This window comes from Sphaerodactylus townsendi, linkage group LG05 (assembly GCF_021028975.2).
Source record: "Sphaerodactylus townsendi isolate TG3544 linkage group LG05, MPM_Stown_v2.3, whole genome shotgun sequence".
NCBI classification, from domain to species: domain Eukaryota; kingdom Metazoa; phylum Chordata; class Lepidosauria; order Squamata; family Sphaerodactylidae; genus Sphaerodactylus; species Sphaerodactylus townsendi.
Window position 1 is genome coordinate 105,749,764 of NC_059429.1, and position 19,218 is coordinate 105,768,981.

Genomic DNA, 19,218 nt, shown 5'->3' on the forward strand with positions numbered 1-19,218 from the left:
GCAAACTACTTTTTGCATTTAACAAACAATAGTGAAGATCCTGATTTGGAAACAACACTGAAAAAAACAGCCATGCAGTGTTCTTTCTGCTGTGACTGAAAAAAAGTTAGATCTGTTATTTTGTTGTTGTGTTTTTTTTACCTGAAATTCATCTTTTATCTGGCTGGAATTCGTCTGTGGGTCCAGTCTGCTGATGTTGTAGTATATGGATCTGAATTCACAAACTGGAATGGCTGTGTTGCCACATAGGCATGCTTCCAGAATGGCATCATGAACAAACACATATTGCTCCTATCAAACAAGAAGTTGTACATTCATCACTGCTTATAAGGAGCAGTTTTACATGGGCTACTTTGATAAAAGAACTCCCAATAATCCCATAAAGTTCTTAGATAAACAAGGAAAATATTTCCCAACTCTGAAAACAGTGTAGGACATCTTTTTTTAATGTGGAAGAAGTGCATACGTAGAGTAGAATCAGATATTCCACTTGTATACTAATTCCACCTTTGCAATCTTTTAAATATAATACCAACTACAATATGGTACAGTGGGAAACTTCAATATGGTACAGTGGGAAAACTGTGTTATCTGATGGGAGCTGTTCTTATTTACAAAAATAAGTATGTAGAATAGTTTTAACATTTATATATTCTAAGAAAATATTGCATCCTCTAAAAGGTACATTAACAAATTTTGTTAGTGTAAAAATGTTTTCTTCCATCTTAGTTGGGCAGCCCAATCCAGGGTGGGCGGTGAATCCCCCTCTGGAGCCAGCGTTGCTTAGTGCTGGCATGGGTGTCTACCCTGCTGGCACCTTCATTCAGGCCCACCGACCCAAAACACAATGCCAGCATGGCTGGGGGCATTCCAGGGGCGGGCCAAGGGATGGGGCCAAATTTAGTTGGCCTCTACTGCCTGGCTGGCCCCCATGCACAAGTGGAGCCACCTGTAGAGACAAACCACACTTTTTGTTGCATATTGCTATTATCCCCTATGGGGGATTTTCAGGGCTTTTTTCTTTTTTTCTTTTTGGGAGCTTCCTGCACCATGGGAATTATCTTTGGAGGGGGTGACACCAGAGCAGAACCGACCCTGCCCACCAGGCCCCTCTGGATGGAGTTGTGAGCTGTTTGTCAACCATATACTTATGCTTAATTCTACACTTAAAATACAATCCTATGTATACTTGCTGGGAAGTAAGGTCCACAGAATTCAGCAAGACCTATTACCTAATAAACATACTTCGGAATTTCAGGGAATCATCATGTTAGTCAGTTGCAGCCAAAACAGAGTATTGTGGCAACTGAAAGGCCAACATATTTAATGGTATGTATCTGAACACTCTGCTCAGCAAAGTTTAAATATGTCCTCCAGCCTAAGGGGCCTTCATTCAGCTGAAAATGCATCATCTTCTCTTGGAGGAAGAGCCACTTATTAGAAGAACCCTTCAAACTTGGCTAAGCACAATGGCAGGATACCTGCCAGTATGACATAAGTATTTCTTACAATTCCACAGTGGGAAAACAGATAAAAGTTAAAGCAACTCATAAGGGCTACTCAGTAAATACTACAAATATGCAAAACATACAGTGTTTGGTGATCCTTGTAATTATACTATACACTGATTTCAGTATTCTCTGGTGTGATTCTCTAGTGTGCTTCAAAAAATAGGATTCATGTAGGAAATACAATCATATGCAAACAATACTTTGAATTCTGTGGAGTTGCACCCTCTAGCTTCTGTGGTTGATGAGTCCTCCAGCTTCTGACCCCATTTTTATAGCAATACCTTCATCAGAACCTCACATCTTAATCACCAGTTTATTTCCACAAGGACTGTTTAGTTAGCATTACAGGCTCCAGCTTGAACAGCTTGCTTTTATGCATTCATGCTGACAGGCTGCTGAAACAGGAGGAGGGAATCATGGGACACACAGGGACACAAGTTATATGGGATGAACTGGGGAAGATGTAGTGGCGAAAAGCTGGGTAGTTCTCCAAACCATTGTATGTGGCTCTAAGATATCTTACCTGAGGTGGGAAGGGAAATGTATGGGCAGAAATAAAACCATATTTATTTCTTTATTTTATTATTTTATTATTAAATTTATATGCCGCCCTTCCCCCGAAGGGCTCTGGGGGACTATCATCGTTTGTTTTGTCAGTTGAAGTTTCTTTTGTGGTTTGCTCACATCAAATTTGATAGGGTGGAAACTGTAAAGCATTGGCTTTGAATATTGTGCACATTTTGAATTAGAGTAATTATAGAGAGATGAGGGAACAGTACAACCAGGCACGTCACAGAACAGATACGCGATCAATAGTATGTGTTCTGAGTCACAAATCAAATAAATTAATCCTCTAAGTTTTAATGGATTAATTAAGCAAACGGAAAAAAAATAGGTCTGAAGAAAAATAACATATGGTGTTTTCAGATGAAATTTTCCCATGGAAACATTCCCTCCTGGGTGGGACAGAAGGGGAAACACCTCTTCTACAATCATGCCAGCAGTCTGCATTTTGTCAGCCCTTATATTAATAATTACATTTTTTTTAAAAATGGCCTGTTGACTAATTAATCAGGAGCACATTCTTAATCAGTCTAAAGGATGAAATCAATTAATCTTGATGATTAACTGGCCCTATATTGCAGCTGTTTCTCATATCTGAACATCTCGTAGGGCAAACAAGTTAGTGTCTTGGGAGTGGATTTATCAAACAAGAAAAAAAACATTATCTCACACCTACCTCTGTCTGCACCAAATTAACCCTCTGGGATCGTAGCTCCCGGACACAGTTAAATATGTCCACCACACCTTCGTTTTCAGCCATGTCAAGCATGATGTCAATGGCAATAAAGCACCCTGTCCTCCCAGCACCAGCACTGAGGGGAGAAAAGGGGACCTGATCAATGGATCATGAACAAGCAGTACATTCCAATGGATGAAAAGAAAACAAGTGTCACAAATGTAGCTGTCTTCCTTCATTAGTCCCTCTCTGCCTGGAAGATCTGGACTATGTCAGTGAGCAACTCTAGCTCTTGGGGCAAGACAAGGGGAAGAAGAAAGCTATGAAAGGAAGGATAAGTACAGATAAAGTACAGGCTTGTGGTCATGCATTCTCTTTCCTGAATACCTAGTATGTAAACCATGTGCAGAATTCAATTCATTTGACAAGTGCAGAGAGAAAAAGACAGATGGACAAAAAGATTCAAATAAGATATTTGAGTGCCTCTTTTGCACTATTTTAAAAACACACTTACTGAGGAACAGGAATATCTGACAAAGCTGAATAGTTCCTGGATGAGTGCAACTTGTACCTTTTACCATAGCATATACAAATACACCATCCCTAGAGATCTAAATAGGGGCTCAAGATGCATGCACGTGACCATTATGTTGAAATAAAGGCTTCTGCCCTGTAATTCATGCTTTTGTGTCTAGATTTGTGTAGGGATGGGGCAAGGCTCCTAGTGGTGGTGTTCTCCTCCAGGTCCAAGGAGCCTTTCCCTGATGTAAGAGGCTAATGTCAAAGTAGGGTCCCTTGCAATAGAAAAAAGAACCACAGCTAGCAGAACAAGACTTTGGGATCCTAACCATTTGCCATTTTGTTGAGTACACAACTGTCCCAAACTATGTAAGTTTGGAACCAAGAAGTTCTGAACAAAGCATACTTTTCACACAGTTCTGTTACAATGTGAACCGTCAGTTTTGTCTGGAATGGTGACATGATATGCAGAACTCTACTTCAAGAAGAACAGACTAAGACCTTTCCTCCTGCACAGATAGTCTTGCAGGTACCAAGAAAGTTTACACACAGAAACACACACACACATACACACACGTGTGTGTGTGTATATAATGTGAGAAGGAACATTTACACATTTACTGAACCATCAGCAAATTGATACCTGAAAATTATCTATCGTGTGAGGCTGCTGCTTATATAGTGGTGAACATAAGGTATTTCACTATTATTCAGGATACACTATTGCCACAGATCATTCCTGAAATGTGAGAATTGAAACCAGATTTGAAAACTGGGTGCTGGGCTACAGTACTACAGCCATATGTTTTTTAATTGGAGGTGGTGACTGTGCCTCAGAAATAGAGGTACCTGGTTTGTATGTAGAAGATCCACTGTTCAGATCCCAACAACATCAGTTAAAATTATCAGAAAGTAGCTCAAATGAAAGTCTTCAACCTAAGACCCTGGAGAGCTACTGACTTGACAATACTGACCATGATAAATCAATGGATACTATATACTCAAGCTCAGGACTGGCTGAACAAATATTTGATTTCAAATACAAAATGTGTTGCATCTCTCCCTTTTCCTCCTATGAGCCATCAGCTGCTCATAAAATAGAGAGTCCTTTCTTTTTTTTCAGAGGTCGCAGAAATTTCAAACATGAGAAATGCTAAGAAAGGAAGGAGATAGGGATGACTATGAATTCTATGGATTAATGGTTCAAATTAATCAACAAGTAGGAGGGAAGAAGACATTTTTCATTTCAATAATCTGAATGAATAAATGGCATTTTCTCCCTCCTTTCTTTCTGCTCTTCAGAATTTTAACAAATAGCTATAAGTTTTCTATATTTAGAGGAACTCTGTCCTCCATAAATATTGAATTACAACATTATCATCCAGTGAAGCATAGAGAGAATTAATTACTACGTAAAGCTGGTCATTTAAATTTAAAAATTGGATACACAAAAGAGGAAATGTCATCCAATTATCACAATTAGGTAGAAGAAAAATGTTGTCTTCCGGTCTTTGGTCTATGGCATCTGGGTCTTAGGGTCATGATCTACCTGTAGCTACAGCAGAGTCCAGCTTCAGTTAAAGATGCCTTTGAATTCATCCTAAAAAGCAAACATCCTGACCTGCTGACATCATTTCAGATTCTGGCCATATAAAAAAAGGGCAGTGTTTGTAACAGAGGAAGGCACTGTTACAGGAGATTTACAGAGATTAGGACAATGCCCAATAAATCCGAGGGAACAATCTACCCCTGTCTGAGTTAAACATACTGGCAAAACCCATCTTCTGCATCAGAACCGCAACATATCTGTAAGGAAAGTTCTAGTCACTGCCTTTAAGTTCATCATTATTTTTTATTTTATTTCATTTTTTACTTCATGCATGCTCTGCCTTTTTCCCCAGAGGGGACCTAAAGGGGCTTACGTTGTTCTTCTTTCCTCCATTCTGGTATCAGAATACCAACTAGGCTGAGAATGTGAGACTGGTCCAAGGTCACCCAGCAAGCTTCCATGGCACACTGGGTATCTCTACCTGAGTCTTGCCAATCCTAGTCAACTCTGTGACCATTACTTTGCACTGGGTACTTTATGCATGCTGAATAATGTACTTTCAATCCATTCTCAGTGCACTTTGCAATTGGTTTCAACTGTGTGAAGGGCAAAATACAATTGCAAACAATCACTAAAGTGCACTGAAAACACATTACTCGGTATGTGTGAAAGTGTCCAACTGGCCCTGTATATCGGGACTGTCTCCTGTAACAGTGGGCTTGTGTGCCAAACCGTTACTAGTGAAGGATATACATTTATTTGAAACCTGAAAGTAGCAGATCAGTTCATTTGACTCCAAGAAGTAACACAGGAATCCTCTCTGCCCCCAAATTGTGGATGATTAGGTATATAAGGCTTGTGATTTAATCATATACTTCAGATTCAGATTCAGATTCAAGTCACCACTTGGCCATGAAGCTTGCTATATGGTCATGGGCTAATCATTTTCTGTCATTTTAACTTACCTTCCAGGGTTGCTGGGACAATGAAATGGAAGAGGGAAGAGTCATGTATTCTACCATGAGATCTTTGGAGTGAAGGTTAGATAAAAATATAACAATAACAGTTAAAAAACCCACTAGAAATGGAGTTTTAAAATAATTGGGGTTCAATACTTGTTTTAAAAACTGTACAATAGTTACATTACCAGTTTATGATCCTTCAGTCCTAGCTCTTATGATAACTTTGTATTCAGTGATTGGTATACCAGAGAATCAAGTAGATTAGACAACATGCAGTTTGCACTATCACTCATGCTGAAGGAGCAGCTTAGACCATTCCTAGTTCCTTCCTTTCTCCTATTCTTTGCCCATGTGACACTATACCATACATGACTGAAAATAATCTGGAGCTGATTAGATGAAGCAAATGCAGGTAGATATGTGAAGGATCCTGTTGCAGAGATCCTTGAGCCCGTAATTCTTTACAGCAAGGTGGAAGAATGTTTGAATGATTCGGAAAACGAGCACAACTGGTGAAAATGAATGCGAAGAAATGACAGGGAAAAACAAATTGAATACCTGCAGTGCACAACAATCGGCCCTGCCTCTGGTGGATTGAGGAACTTCACTTGTCGAACAAACCCCAAGAGGCCTGTGGCATAACAAGGAACCCCATGGTCCGGCCAGCTGGTGAAGTGGAACTGCCGAATCTCTCGGATCTCATGGTAGCCTTTCTGAGGAAATAAAACAACCTCTCTTTTTCTCCATAACTATGTTCCACAATGATGTTAATCACTGTGCTGTTATTTTTGTGCCCACTCTTTGTTCATTTTATTAATATCTTTTTCATTTTCTTGACAGATGCCATAGACATGTGTTCTTATTAAACACTGTACAAAAATGAACTTGTTGTGATCATATTTTCAATGTTTAAGCAATGAACATGGGGACCCATTAGCACTGATAGAAGCACTATGAAAAGCAGCTTCAATACATTTGTTTTTACACTGTTTTGTCCATATGCACATATGCACCAGTAAAATGGTGGAGGGGGAAAGAACTGAAGTTCTTTACTTTCTTTGCGTACTGCAGATTGGAACATTTGTGCCACCCTCCTCCCACTACAATATCTGTGATCTTCACAAAATGCTGGGGAATAAGGATCTTGGGGAACAAAATGAGGGGGTCCACAGCAGGAATGGCGAATCAGTGGAAATTGCCAATTTTATTTGGATCAAAACCTACAATTCCAACATTAGTTTTAAGCATCCTTTTCGTTTAATGAGACTAAGAAGACAAAGCAAAGTGATCTTCCAGGACCAGAGCAGAAAGGAAATCCACTCACCTTTTGGACTGTAAAAGTACGAATAACATACTCCGCCAATGGTTCTGTTTCTATTAAGGTGACTTTAATGTCTCCATAGACCTCCGTATCATCTGGCCAGTACCTAACACACTTGACCTATATCAAGAAAGATCACAAAGTAAATGCTAATACACAGTATAGAGTAAAACCAGTCCTAAACCCATGTCCTAGATGCCTTGCCTACAGATAAACCCAAAGAAACAATCTATCTGCAATGATGCAAATCAGATATTCACCAAAAGGGTATAAAATACATGTGACCCCATCAACATCCACAGACTTCCATGCTTAAACTTCAACCCAGACATAATGTTATAATTACATGGCAAAATTATATATGCTATATGTCCAAATAGATGAATATATCATAATTTTCAGTAATTGTGACCAAGAATGCATTTTAATCTTGACATGTAGCTTGTATGATTTTCTTTTCCAGTCCATACTTGCAGCATAGCATTGTAAATAATCACTAGGAATATATTTATCTGGGATTATATTGCCATTTAAGGATCTGTTTGATCCACAAATGTCACTATGTCAACCTCTATAACTCAAATGTAGTATGAAGAAACCCAATGTGAGCTGGTCTACTGCTCAGACAGATGGTGGGTGCCTTAAAAAAAAGATTATAAGCAGGTGCTATCTCTCCTCCACCCTGACATGTGTGCTGTTCAATGTAACCTCCTATTTGGAGCAACTTGAGGAAAGCTGGCTGCTGTTATGGGGCAAACAGGAATATTGAGGATCTCATTTACACTGGCTTTGAAGATGGACCTACTTTTGCCTGCTTCATGATGTTTCAGGGTGCAGAGGCACTAATAGGTGGGGTCTTGTGAATAGTTCAGCCATAATGAGGCAGCAAAATCAGTGTGGATTCCTAAGAACATAGGTAGGGTTAGCTGGGGAGTGGCCCAAAGCATCTAACAATGATAGACCACTCCTAAACAGCCTATCATTTGATGACACTGCTCAGCCATTTAATAAACCTAGTTAACCCAATAATGATGTCTTCATTTGTGGAGTGATGTTACAATTGTTTTTGATGTGCATGTTGTGTTTTGATGTGCATGTTGAAGACTTTGCTGAACTAGCAATCAACCATACCTGCTGCAGTGCTAATGTAAACACATTAACATTAAAAGTTTTATAATATTACAATAAGAATAATAACAGTACGTGAATTGTTCATTTGATGGATGGTTGAGTGGATAATTCAAATGACCTAATTTTTCCATCATACAATGAGCTTTAATAACTGTATGGTGAAGTTTCCATGGAGCTTTGTCATCTGAAGTGGTGTCACATACTTGTAGATACTCTTCTTTTGGAAAGCTTTCAAAATGTAGTTTTGCAAAAGCCAGGTGTCAGTCACAGTGCAGACAGATTATGATGGAGCTATCAGACAATGGGAAGAAGTAGGTCAACTGAATCTATACAGAAACCTATCAGGTAATGACATCTGTGCCCACTGACATTAATACTTACAGTGCTATCCTAAGCAGTGTTACAGCACTGAAGGCTTACAATGGTGTGTACCTGCATAGGATAGCACTGATAAAGCCATTGGCGATAAGGAAAAGTGTAACGAACTTGCCCCACCCTGAAGGGCTGGTGTACAGCAGGCCAAAGGGAGAAGGCCTTAGCAACAGCCAGGAAAAGAAAAAAAGGCTCCACAAGGAGAGAACCGACCTGATTGGCTGAAAAAGGTCCAGTAACGTTTGGCAAGAGCTAGGGGGAGCCAGTGGGCTTACAGCACTGAGAGGAGAGTTGAGTTCTGATCGGAGTCGGTCAAGGAGAGCAGAGCAGAGTCTGGCAGAGAGGAGTCTGTCAGCTCTGGAAGAAAAGGATTCTGTCTCAGCAGAGTTGGCTGACAGAAGTCCAGTCCCTGTCTAAGCGGTGTATGCTTGACAGAGAGAGGAGGCCCTGACTGGGTGCAGATTGAAGTGCCCTTCAGGAGCTTGGCGGTTTTAAAACTGTCCAGACCTATCTAGTCTGCCTTGCCCTGTGTGTATCACCAGAATCACCAGTCTGGGAGAAGCCAGTCCAGAGGCAGTGAAGCCATATTAGGACTAGTGGGAGAGAGGGAGGCCAAGCGTGCCAGAATCTCCTGGGCTTGGACTGTGTGCTTGGGTGTGATCAGTGGGTATTGGAGCAGTGAGGAATAGTGTCTGTGTGCGTAAGGGAATTTATTAGTTCAAAGCTAAATCTTCCCTTAAGAGACACCTGCGTGTGTCGGTGTGCATATGAATCTGAAGTAACATCTTAAGACAAACTTATTCTGAAACCAACAAGCGTTAAACCTCTCCAGTTTACCTGAGAAGCCTTTGTGAAAGCCAGCAAATAAACGTTTCAGTTTTGTTCACCTTTTAAAACCTTTCCAGTCATTAGTATTTTTGTCTGTGTGTCTGTGTTCCCCAGTCAGGGTGGTGACCTTGTGGAAAATCAGTATTGAGTGGGCTATATAGAGGAAAATATATTATTGGTGGCAGCGCAGAAAGTAGAACTTATATATAAGTGGCTTTTACGTTACATTGGCGGCAAGCGGCGGGATCCGAGTAATATCTAGATCCAGTAACAACACGCTGAGGAAAGCCCATTTCATTTTGTTTTATTTTATTTTACTGATTTCTGTGAGGAAAAGCAGTCACTTTCACCTCACACAATGGCACCACCTAAGACACAGGAAGCAGCTGGTGAGGGGAAAGTCACACCAGATGATATTGAAGCATTTGAAGGAATTGGTCAGCAATTAGAGATTTTGAAACCTAAACTGGCCAGTATAGATGCTGGGATTGAGAAAGCTAAGATGGCTTCTGGAGATGAAAAAGCAAAATTAGAGGCTAGAGTGATGGCCGAAATGAAATACTTAAAGGTAGAAGTTGAAATAGTTAAATTACGGGCTGAAAGGGCCAGAAAAGAAAGAGCGTTTAAAATGGCGGGAAATCGTGAGGCAAACATGAGCCACAAGAAGGACATGTTTGATTTGAGAGTGAGGGAAATGAAGCTCAGAGCAGAGCTGCCCATCCCCCACACTGTTGTGGAATTTCCCTCACCAGATGAGAAAATGGAAACAGTTTCCAGGGTTGCCAGTGTACCAGATAAACTGGAGGGAAATCTTTTCCCAAATGCTGATGGGAAACCCTCAGAATGGCACCCAGAAGATGCAGTTGGAAGTGACAACGCCAACCCTGCAAGGTGTGCCTTGCCAACATTTAGAAGTCCAGGAGGCGCAGAAAACTCCTTAACGCCTGACTTTGTGAACCAGGCTGAGTCTGCAGCAGACCCAGAGTTGCAGATGGACAGTGTTCATGCTGACTGGTGCCAAGAAGACCAGAGGCAGGATGAGTTCCTGAAAGAACGGAAGGAGACAGCTGAGCTTGCTGACCCAAAAGCTATCAAGATGGTTCCAGTTCAGTGCCAGGCAGTTCCAGAGGTGGAGGCGAAGTCAGTTGCCAACGCCCTCCCGACGTGCCCAGCAGTGCAGCTGAACGACGTTCCTGTGGAGCAGTACCCAGGAGATCGCAAGACGGTTCCTGTGAGGGAAAAGGAGGCGGTTGCCAACGCCCTCCCAACGTGCCCAGCGGTGCAGCTGAACAACGTTCCTGCGGAGCGGTACCGGGAAGTTCGCAAGACGATTCCTGTGAGGGAAAAGGAGGCGAAGACGACTGCAAATGTCTGCCTAACCAACTTTGCGCGGCAGGAGGTTCCAGTTCCTGAAACGGATCCAGAATCCAGCAAGAGCCAGGACAGTGTTGTGCAGGACTTGTGCGGGACAGTGCAGGTCTGGCAGAGACATCAAAATGAACTGAAAGCAGCAGCAGCCGCAGCCCTCAACAGAGCGCTTCAGCAGCCAACGTGAGGACTGTTGTGAAAGCCCAACATTGCAGCTGCCCAGCAGAAGACCGAGCTGAAGTTTGACATACCAGACTCAAGAGGAAACTTGAGGGGACCGTGGGAGGTCAATCTGGTATAAAAATGAAAGGGTCTGATATGTATTTTTTTTTTGATGTAGGTAACTAAAGTACTGAGTTTAAAAATATGCTTGTTGAAATGTAATGTGGATTACTGCAATGTTATTGATACTTATTAGGAATTCATGGTAAGTTTAACATGGTAAGAATGTTTATGGTAAGTGAACTTTAAGGTAAAAACTAAATGCATTTGAAAATGTGAAATTTTTTTTGACAACTGTTTAGTTTTGGTTAACGTGTGTAAGCTTTATTTACACACATTGCTGCAACGAGGCTTGTAGCCTCGTAGTCCCATAATGTTTTAGGAAAGGGGACATATGTAGCGAACTTGCCCCACCCTGAAGGGCTGGTGTACAGCAGGCCAAAGGGAGAAGGCCTTAGCAACAGCCAGAAAAAGAAAAAAAAGGCTCCACAAGGAGAGAACCGACCTGATTGGCTGAAAAAGGTCCAGTAACGTTTGGCAAGAGCTAGGGGGAGCCAGTGGGCTTACAGCACTGAGAGGAGAGTTGAGTTCTGATCGGAGTCGGTCAAGGAGAGCAGAGCAGAGTCTGGCAGAGAGGAGTCTGTCAGCTCTGGAAGAAAAGGATTCTGTCTCAGCAGAGTTGGCTGACAGAAGTCCAGTCCCTGTCTAAGCGGTGTATGCTTGACAGAGAGAGGAGGCCCTGACTGGGTGCAGATTGAAGTGCCCTTCAGGAGCTTGGCGGTTTTAAAACTGTCCAGACCTATCTAGTCTGCCTTGCCCTGTGTGTATCACCAGAATCACCAGTCTGGGAGAAGCCAGTCCAGAGGCAGTGAAGCCATATTAGGACTAGTGGGAGAGAGGGAGGCCAAGCGTGCCAGAATCTCCTGGGCTTGGACTGTGTGCTTGGGTGTGATCAGTGGGTATTGGAGCAGTGAGGAATAGTGTCTGTGTGCGTAAGGGAATTTATTAGTTCAAAGCTAAATCTTCCCTTAAGAGACACCTGCGTGTGTCGGTGTGCATATGAATCTGAAGTAACATCTTAAGACAAACTTATTCTGAAACCAACAAGCGTTAAACCTCTCCAGTTTACCTGAGAAGCCTTTGTGAAAGCCAGCAAATAAACGTTTCAGTTTTGTTCACCTTTTAAAACCTTTCCAGTCATTAGTATTTTTGTCTGTGTGTCTGTGTTCCCCAGTCAGGGTGGTGACCTTGTGGAAAATCAGTATTGAGTGGGCTATATAGAGGAAAATATATTATTGGTGGCAGCGCAGAAAGTAGAACTTATATATAAGTGGCTTTTACGTTACAAAAAGCAACCAAGAATGCAAACACTTGACATTTATCACATTATAGTTAACAATGGCATTAACCACATGAAATGCACATAATTTGGGGGTTTAAAGCATGAGATGAGCTGATGATTATCATACTGCTGGAATTGCTTAAAGATCTAGGGAAATGGGAGTAGTAGTAGTAACATTTAACTCACTTTATAGCTGATCCTTCAGAAAGACAACTCTCAGAATAGTTGAAATGAAATAACTACATAATATGAATTCTGTAGATGCTCCACTGGCAAAAGCAAATCCTTCCCCTGTCGTCCCTTCTCCTAGCACCCTGTGTGACCCCACACAGAACATTATTCAAGGTTGAGGGATCCCTACAAAGAAAAAAACTAGGTACGGGCCAGGCACTGTAGTAAAGAGAAGAATCAGGAGAGATTGTTCCTCCTCCACCTTCCACCAGGGGAGCATCTGTAGGATCCAAACCAATCTGTATGTAATAGATGGTGACTGAATGCTTTGGGCAATCATCATACCCTGCCAACTTCCACCAGGTTGGTAACCATGACAACACTTGCAGAGTTCTCCTGCCAGATCATCCTCCAAAAATCCTTCACTGTCTCTTGCATTGGTCCTGAGGGGTAGAAGAATGAGTGAGAAAGAATGCCCCAAAGATAATTTTAGAATAAACAACTCATTTTTGCCTCTCCCCAGCAACATCCTATCCCAATTGAAATTCCAACCTTCCTACAGAGGACTTACTGTTCTTTGAAGTTTGGCTTGCAGAGAAACTTAATTTTTGAATAAAACAGGTGATCAGGATAAATACCTGGTCTACTGTTGAGGTCAATATGTGTTACAGAAAAGTATAAATATGCATGTTCCTTATTGAGTTTCAAGAACCACAAGAGATATATGAAAGTTAAGCTACTTGTAAACCAAAGTGTAAAATAAAATTCACAGTGCTAGGACTGAGCAGAGGAATTATCAGTTAGAAATTAATGCTAGAACTTGGAAGGTGTTTTTAATTGTTTGGTGAAATTTTAGGTGATAAAGCCTAAGGGATGCAGCTTAATCATTGTTAAATAAATTAGTGTGATGTTTGTGATTTTTATCAGAAAGTTTGGAGGAGGAAGGTGCTAGCTGCTTCTTTCCAAATTTGAGACTTTGTTCCCTATCACTATATTTATATGCAACCAGCCACAAACAGTAACTGCACATGCTAGAGGGGTGTGTGTGAATTCCCTCTGCAGGCAGGCCAAGTTTACACCAGTGGATTTGCCCTCTCTAGAGCACTTACGCCAGCAGAGGAGAAAACCTGTTGCCCAGAGCTATGCTGGCATCCCAGGGGTGTTGCAGTGACATTCCGGGGGGGGGGAGCTGATTTTAGTTAGCCCCCAAAGCCCTCTCAGCCCCTATAGGCCAGTGGAGTTACCAGAAGAGATATGCCAAGATTTTCATGGGGGTATTTCTATTATGCCCCATGGAGGAGTTTCAGACAAAAAAAAACTCAGGAGGGGTAAAGCAGGGGTCTACAAAATACAAGAGCCCTCTAAGAACTAAAAATATACCTGTTCAATCTACACTTAACTCATGCATCACTAAGAAGCAGTGTTTGACAACATGGTCACATCTGTTCATCCTCAACACCTCTACATTCATGGGATTTTAGAGTACACAAACCAGTCCTACAAGACATCACAATCATTGTCTAACTTTCTTCCAAGGGCTTAGGCTGGTATATGCAATCCTTTTTTTATGTTGTTCTCAGCACCACCCTATAAAGGCAGGCTAAACTGAGAGAGATTGACCAGGTCACTTCTTGGCAGAGTAGAGATCTGAATCCAAGCACCCTGTCATAAACCCAGTGTTCTAATAAGAGCAGCACATTGGCTTTCTTCAAGTTTGGTATTCTACTGTATGATTTCTGCAACCAGTTATAAACAGCCTGAGGTACTTTCCTCAGGATTACAAGATGTCCTCAATGAAACCAAGGAGAATTCTGGAAGGTTGCCATTGGTGGGGGGAGGGGGGAGTGGTATGAAAGGATGGAGAGACATGTTCTACACCAGTGGTGGTGAACCTTTGGCACTCCAATTGGCCATGCTGGCAGGGGCTGATGGGAATTGTAGTCCATAACATCTGGAGTGCCAACCGTTCGCCACCATGGTTCTACACCTTCCACTAAACCTAGAACGGTAAAATGAACTGATGAGGATTCAACATTTCTGAGCAGGATGCACATACTGCTTTACAAATCTTTATATTAACTTAATCAAACTTGCCTTGAGTTGCAATGTAATGGTGAGGACGGTGATATCCCTAGAAGAAGAAAAAGGAGATAAAACAAACAAAAATGTAAATCAATGAGGTTATACTTTTGAGTTCTTTTAGATGTAGATTTGCTGTATTAGTAGTTACCTGGAACCACAAATACTTACTCTCATCTGAAGTAGATACTAATGGTAATTTTCAGCAATAGGCTACTGAATAACCTATTTTACCCCAAAGAAACCTTTGGATTCCTCTTCGGGGCAAGGCCATCTTATACACCAAACAAACAAAACATTCTTAAACTGATAGAGGATTGGCATGGCTGACTCTCTGAGGCCACTGACAAGATCACTCCCTGATGCCTTCTCTACTCTCACCCCAAATCAGCACTTTAATATACCTTGGAATAAAGCAGACAAAAACAGGAGCTGAGACAGTTTGAACAAGTTTGGTAGAGAACTTGTGATGAAAGGGCAAGAGCATCTTATAGGATGCTTATAAAAGTCTATGAGATGGTGGTGAAGAGCATGAAAAGAGATTATTTTGTGGCCAACATTGTATCTGCTAGCTCTCGCCCAGCTTAATTTTTTAGAGTGATTCAATCCTTGATGGCTGTCTCTCAGAGCTCCAAATTAGTACAAATTTGACCCTTAGTTGTAAGGCTTTTGCAAGTTTTTTTGTGGAGAAAGTCTTATCCTTCCGTCAGGACATTCTGGCAAACCTTGATGCAGTGTACTAGAGGCTCCTTGAACAACTTCTGGTCCAATTTTGGACCACTTCAACTGGCTCTCCCAGGAAGATGCTGACAGGGTCCTAAGTAGGCTTGGAGGTTCAGGTGAAACAGATGCCTGATTCGGGCAGAATCTGGGCAAATTCGAGCATATTCAGGCCAAAATCAGCCAAATATGAACGAATCCGAATGTAAGGTATTCAGGCTTTTGCGGGGGGTGGGTGGGTGGGTATTTTTTTGGTGTTTTTTCACGTTTTGGCCTGCAGGAGTGCAGTTGTAAAGCTAGCAGCACCAAAATTTCAGGGTCTCATCTGGGGACTGTTCTGATTATACTGCCCAGATTTGGTGAAGTTTGGTCAGGGGGTCCAAAAGGGGTGCCCCTATCCCCCATTGTTTCAAAATGGGAGCTAACAGGAGATGGGGGCTACCCATTTGAGGGAACATAACTTTGGCTCCCCTGAACCAAACTTCACCAAACTCAGGGGGTATCATCAGGACAGTCTCTGGATGAGACTCTGAAATTTTGGTGCCAATAGCTTTAAAAATGCACCTCTAACAGGCACCCCAAGAAATCTGCCCAGATTCTATGCTCTGCAGTGTTTTTCTCTATTGTAGCCAATGGGGAATTTCTGAGTGTGTAAGCAGGCTGCACATTTTTGAAGATAGAGGCACCAGACTTTCAAGATGGTTCCAGGAGGTTCTCCTGGTGATAGCATCCAGGCTTGGTGAACTTTGCTTCTGAGGGCTTAATTTTATGGGCCCCCAAAAGGCTTATTTTGTTTCTCCGCTCCTATACATGAAGTCTGCTGGCTGAGTTCTTTCAGAACTCTCTCAACCCTCTACCTCCCACCACCCCCAGAAGCAAAGTTCACCAAGACTGGATGCTATTACCAGGAAGACTTCCTGGAGTCAACTTGAAAAATGTGCAGCCTGCTTACACATTGGCTACAACGAAGCCACTGCAGAGCACAGAATCTGCCAGGCTCTTCAGCAAGTTCTATGGTGGAAAAAAATAAATTCTCCCACCATAGTATTCAGTGGGGTTTGCTGTTATGTCTACCACAGCTGGATCTGTGGTAGATATTTCAATGGGAAGCACTCTGGTGGGGGTCTTGCTCTGGGTAGCGACACTTATTTTCTGCAGACTGCTGGTGTGAGTCTCCTGAAAGGAACCAGCCAAATTTGCTAACGTTTGCTTGGGAAGGGCAAATGCTGTGGGCACCCAGTTTAAGGTGAACCTGACGCCCACAGCATTTGCCCCTCCCAAGTAAACGTTAGCAAATTTGGCTGGTTCCTTTCAGGACACTCATACCAGCAGCCCTGCAGGAAATTAGGTGCCCCTACCCAGAACAACCCCCCAGAGCCCCTCCCAATCTCCAGTACAGAGCCAAAAATACGGGAACCTCAGAAAATGGAACACTGAACTGTCCCCTCCTGAACTTTACACCCCTTAATTCTACAACTCATTGTAGTTGTAGGTGTCATGACATAGAATAGAGAAAACTGGCTGGAACCATAAACTGCAGAAAGATAAGGTGTGTATATGCATGGAAAGGGTGATTGCACCATCCTGCATGCTTATTTTACTATCAAAGATCTCTGTGTATTCTCTTTATATATGAATGGAGCAGCTGTGTGAATGATGACTCTGTCTCATCAGTCCAAAAATCCCCCAGAGAGAATAATGTAGATATGCCATGAAAAATGTGGTATCTCTGAGGCTGGCTCCATTGGCACACAGGGGCTGTGTGGGCAGCAGAAGCCAATTAAAGTTGCCTCCACCCCCTTGTCCACCCCTGGAATGCCCCCAGCCATGCCAGCACAGCAGGTCTAGCAGAAGACAGAAGCCTCCTGGGTAAGTTACCCTCTACCAGTGATTTTCCCTAGTGCGAGTGGGGTGGGCACTCACTCCAGTGCTGGGCTGTGCTGGCTCCAGAGGTGGGTTGGCCCCGCCCTCTTGATTGGGCTGCCTGCCTTTGGATCACACTAGTCCAGGGGTAGGGAACCTGCGGCTCTCCAGATGTTCAGGAACTACAATTCCCATCAGCCCCTACCAGCATGGCCAATTGGCCATGCTGACAGAGGCTGATGGGAATTGTAGTTCCTGAACATCTGGAGAGCCGCAGGTTCCCTACCCCTGCACTAGTCTGCCCTGACTTTCAAGTAAAACCTATTTAGCCCCTATGAGGCACTTTCCACTGAACCAATCAATGGTTGATTTTTGTAAAATGCCATTTGGGGATAATTTATTAGGTGAAAGGAAAGCTATTTAACATAAATCTATGCCAGTGAAATTATTCTTGGGTAAAATGATTCTATGATTCTACTTTACTTACAGTTTTGAAAAATTCTGAGTTTGCCTTTCAAAATGGAAAGAATGTGACTATGCAAAAACAGAACTCAGAATTCAGCTTCACATTTCCACGTACATATCCAAGCTGCTCTCACTTTGCTAATTCATTAATAGACTGAGCATGAAGAAATCTACACCTCTCATTTGAAAAATGCACATCTGTTTCTTGTCAAAACTGCATCAGGCATCAGTGATTTTTTAAAAACTGTGTAGGCTATACCATATTAAATACATTTTTCATTTCCCTTAATTGAAGGATCTTTTTAAAAACACTGTCATATAATTAAGAATTAAAACTACTTGCATTAGAAACTGGGATGCTGTTAAATACTTTCTTAATGGGGGAGGGCGGTATAAAAGTGGAATAATAAATAATAAATAAATAAATAAATAAAAAACAACTGCATTCTGTCAGGAATCCATAGGACTTTATGGGAAAGATAGAGTAAATTAGCACTGATGTGTCCAACCTTCTTTCCATTATCCTGCCTTTTTAAATGAACATAAGCACTTATTGATTTATTTATTATTTACATTCATTATACCCCCACCCCCCAGTGGTGGGATTCAGCAGGTTCGCACCACTTCAGCAGTGCTTGTAAACAACCAGTTGTTAAATTATTTGAATCCCACCACTGCCCCCCCCCCCCCCCCCCATGAAGGGCTCTGGGCAGTGTACACAATACATTAAAACTTATAGCGTTGGCCACATGTATTGGAGATTATAGCGTTGGCCACATGTATTGGAGATTATATCCCACTGAACCCATGGCAAACTATACACAGTAAATGAGACATGGAACATTACTCTTGGCTCTTTATTAATGTCTTACACAAATTGCATATGGCCTGATGTCCCTGCTCTGTGCATCATCATGCCTCACCAGCTAGAAACATCTTCAGAATGGTGTCTTCCAGTGTGAAAATGGCAGAGAAACAAATGGTTAAAGAGCCCCTCCCTTCCTCCCTCCCAGCCCTAACTGAAATGCCATTTGCCTTCTTGAAAAAAGCAGTCCTTTCTGCGACATTTATGAAAGAAAAAACCCTTTTAGGATGAGTTCAAAAGAAAACCTGCTATGTAGTTTTACCTCTAGCCTTGCCTTCCAAAGATCTTCTTGATGAAGAACTAAAAGTTACAGTCTTACAAAAGCACTGAAGGCTCAACATTTTACCACCCCCAGGAGCTGATCCAATAAACAGCACTAACACCTTTGTTTCTTCACTTTTTTTACGGTTCTTTTTACAGGGAAAAAATGTTTCCAATGCACTTACATCTATATAGTTGGCATTTATGTAGTCTGAGTGGGGATCTCCATCCAGCAGTTGCAGCCTGACCCTGGAATGATCATCTGGAAGTAATCAAGTAATACATGACAGTTGTAGACCGGAAAAAGCAGACATTTCAAAGCAAATGGGAAAGGCAAAGAGGTATAAGCACGTGAACAATTCAAGAAATGATCAATTCATTTTTCAAAAAAAACCTGCTATATGTATATAGTTTTAGCTCTGTGCCTGC

The 19,218-nt window shown here is 42.0% G+C and overlaps 1 protein-coding gene across 2 annotated transcripts in view; it reads right to left on the reverse strand.

The window, feature by feature from the left end:
* The window catches only part of PTPRT (protein tyrosine phosphatase receptor type T), a 477,129-nt gene that overhangs the window by 31,364 nt on the left and 426,547 nt on the right, over nucleotides 1–19,218 (reverse strand). For both annotated transcript variants that reach the window (XM_048498724.1, XM_048498723.1), the window contains 7 exons: nucleotides 18,975–19,051; nucleotides 14,631–14,667; nucleotides 12,882–12,979; nucleotides 7,106–7,222; nucleotides 6,340–6,494; nucleotides 2,752–2,887; nucleotides 142–291 (listed from right to left, as the gene is read on the reverse strand). In XM_048498724.1, the coding sequence (XP_048354681.1) occupies nucleotides 142–291; nucleotides 2,752–2,887; nucleotides 6,340–6,494; nucleotides 7,106–7,222; nucleotides 12,882–12,979; nucleotides 14,631–14,667; nucleotides 18,975–19,051 (770 nt within the window). The remainder of the gene's footprint in view (nucleotides 1–141; nucleotides 292–2,751; nucleotides 2,888–6,339; nucleotides 6,495–7,105; nucleotides 7,223–12,881; nucleotides 12,980–14,630; nucleotides 14,668–18,974; nucleotides 19,052–19,218) is intronic.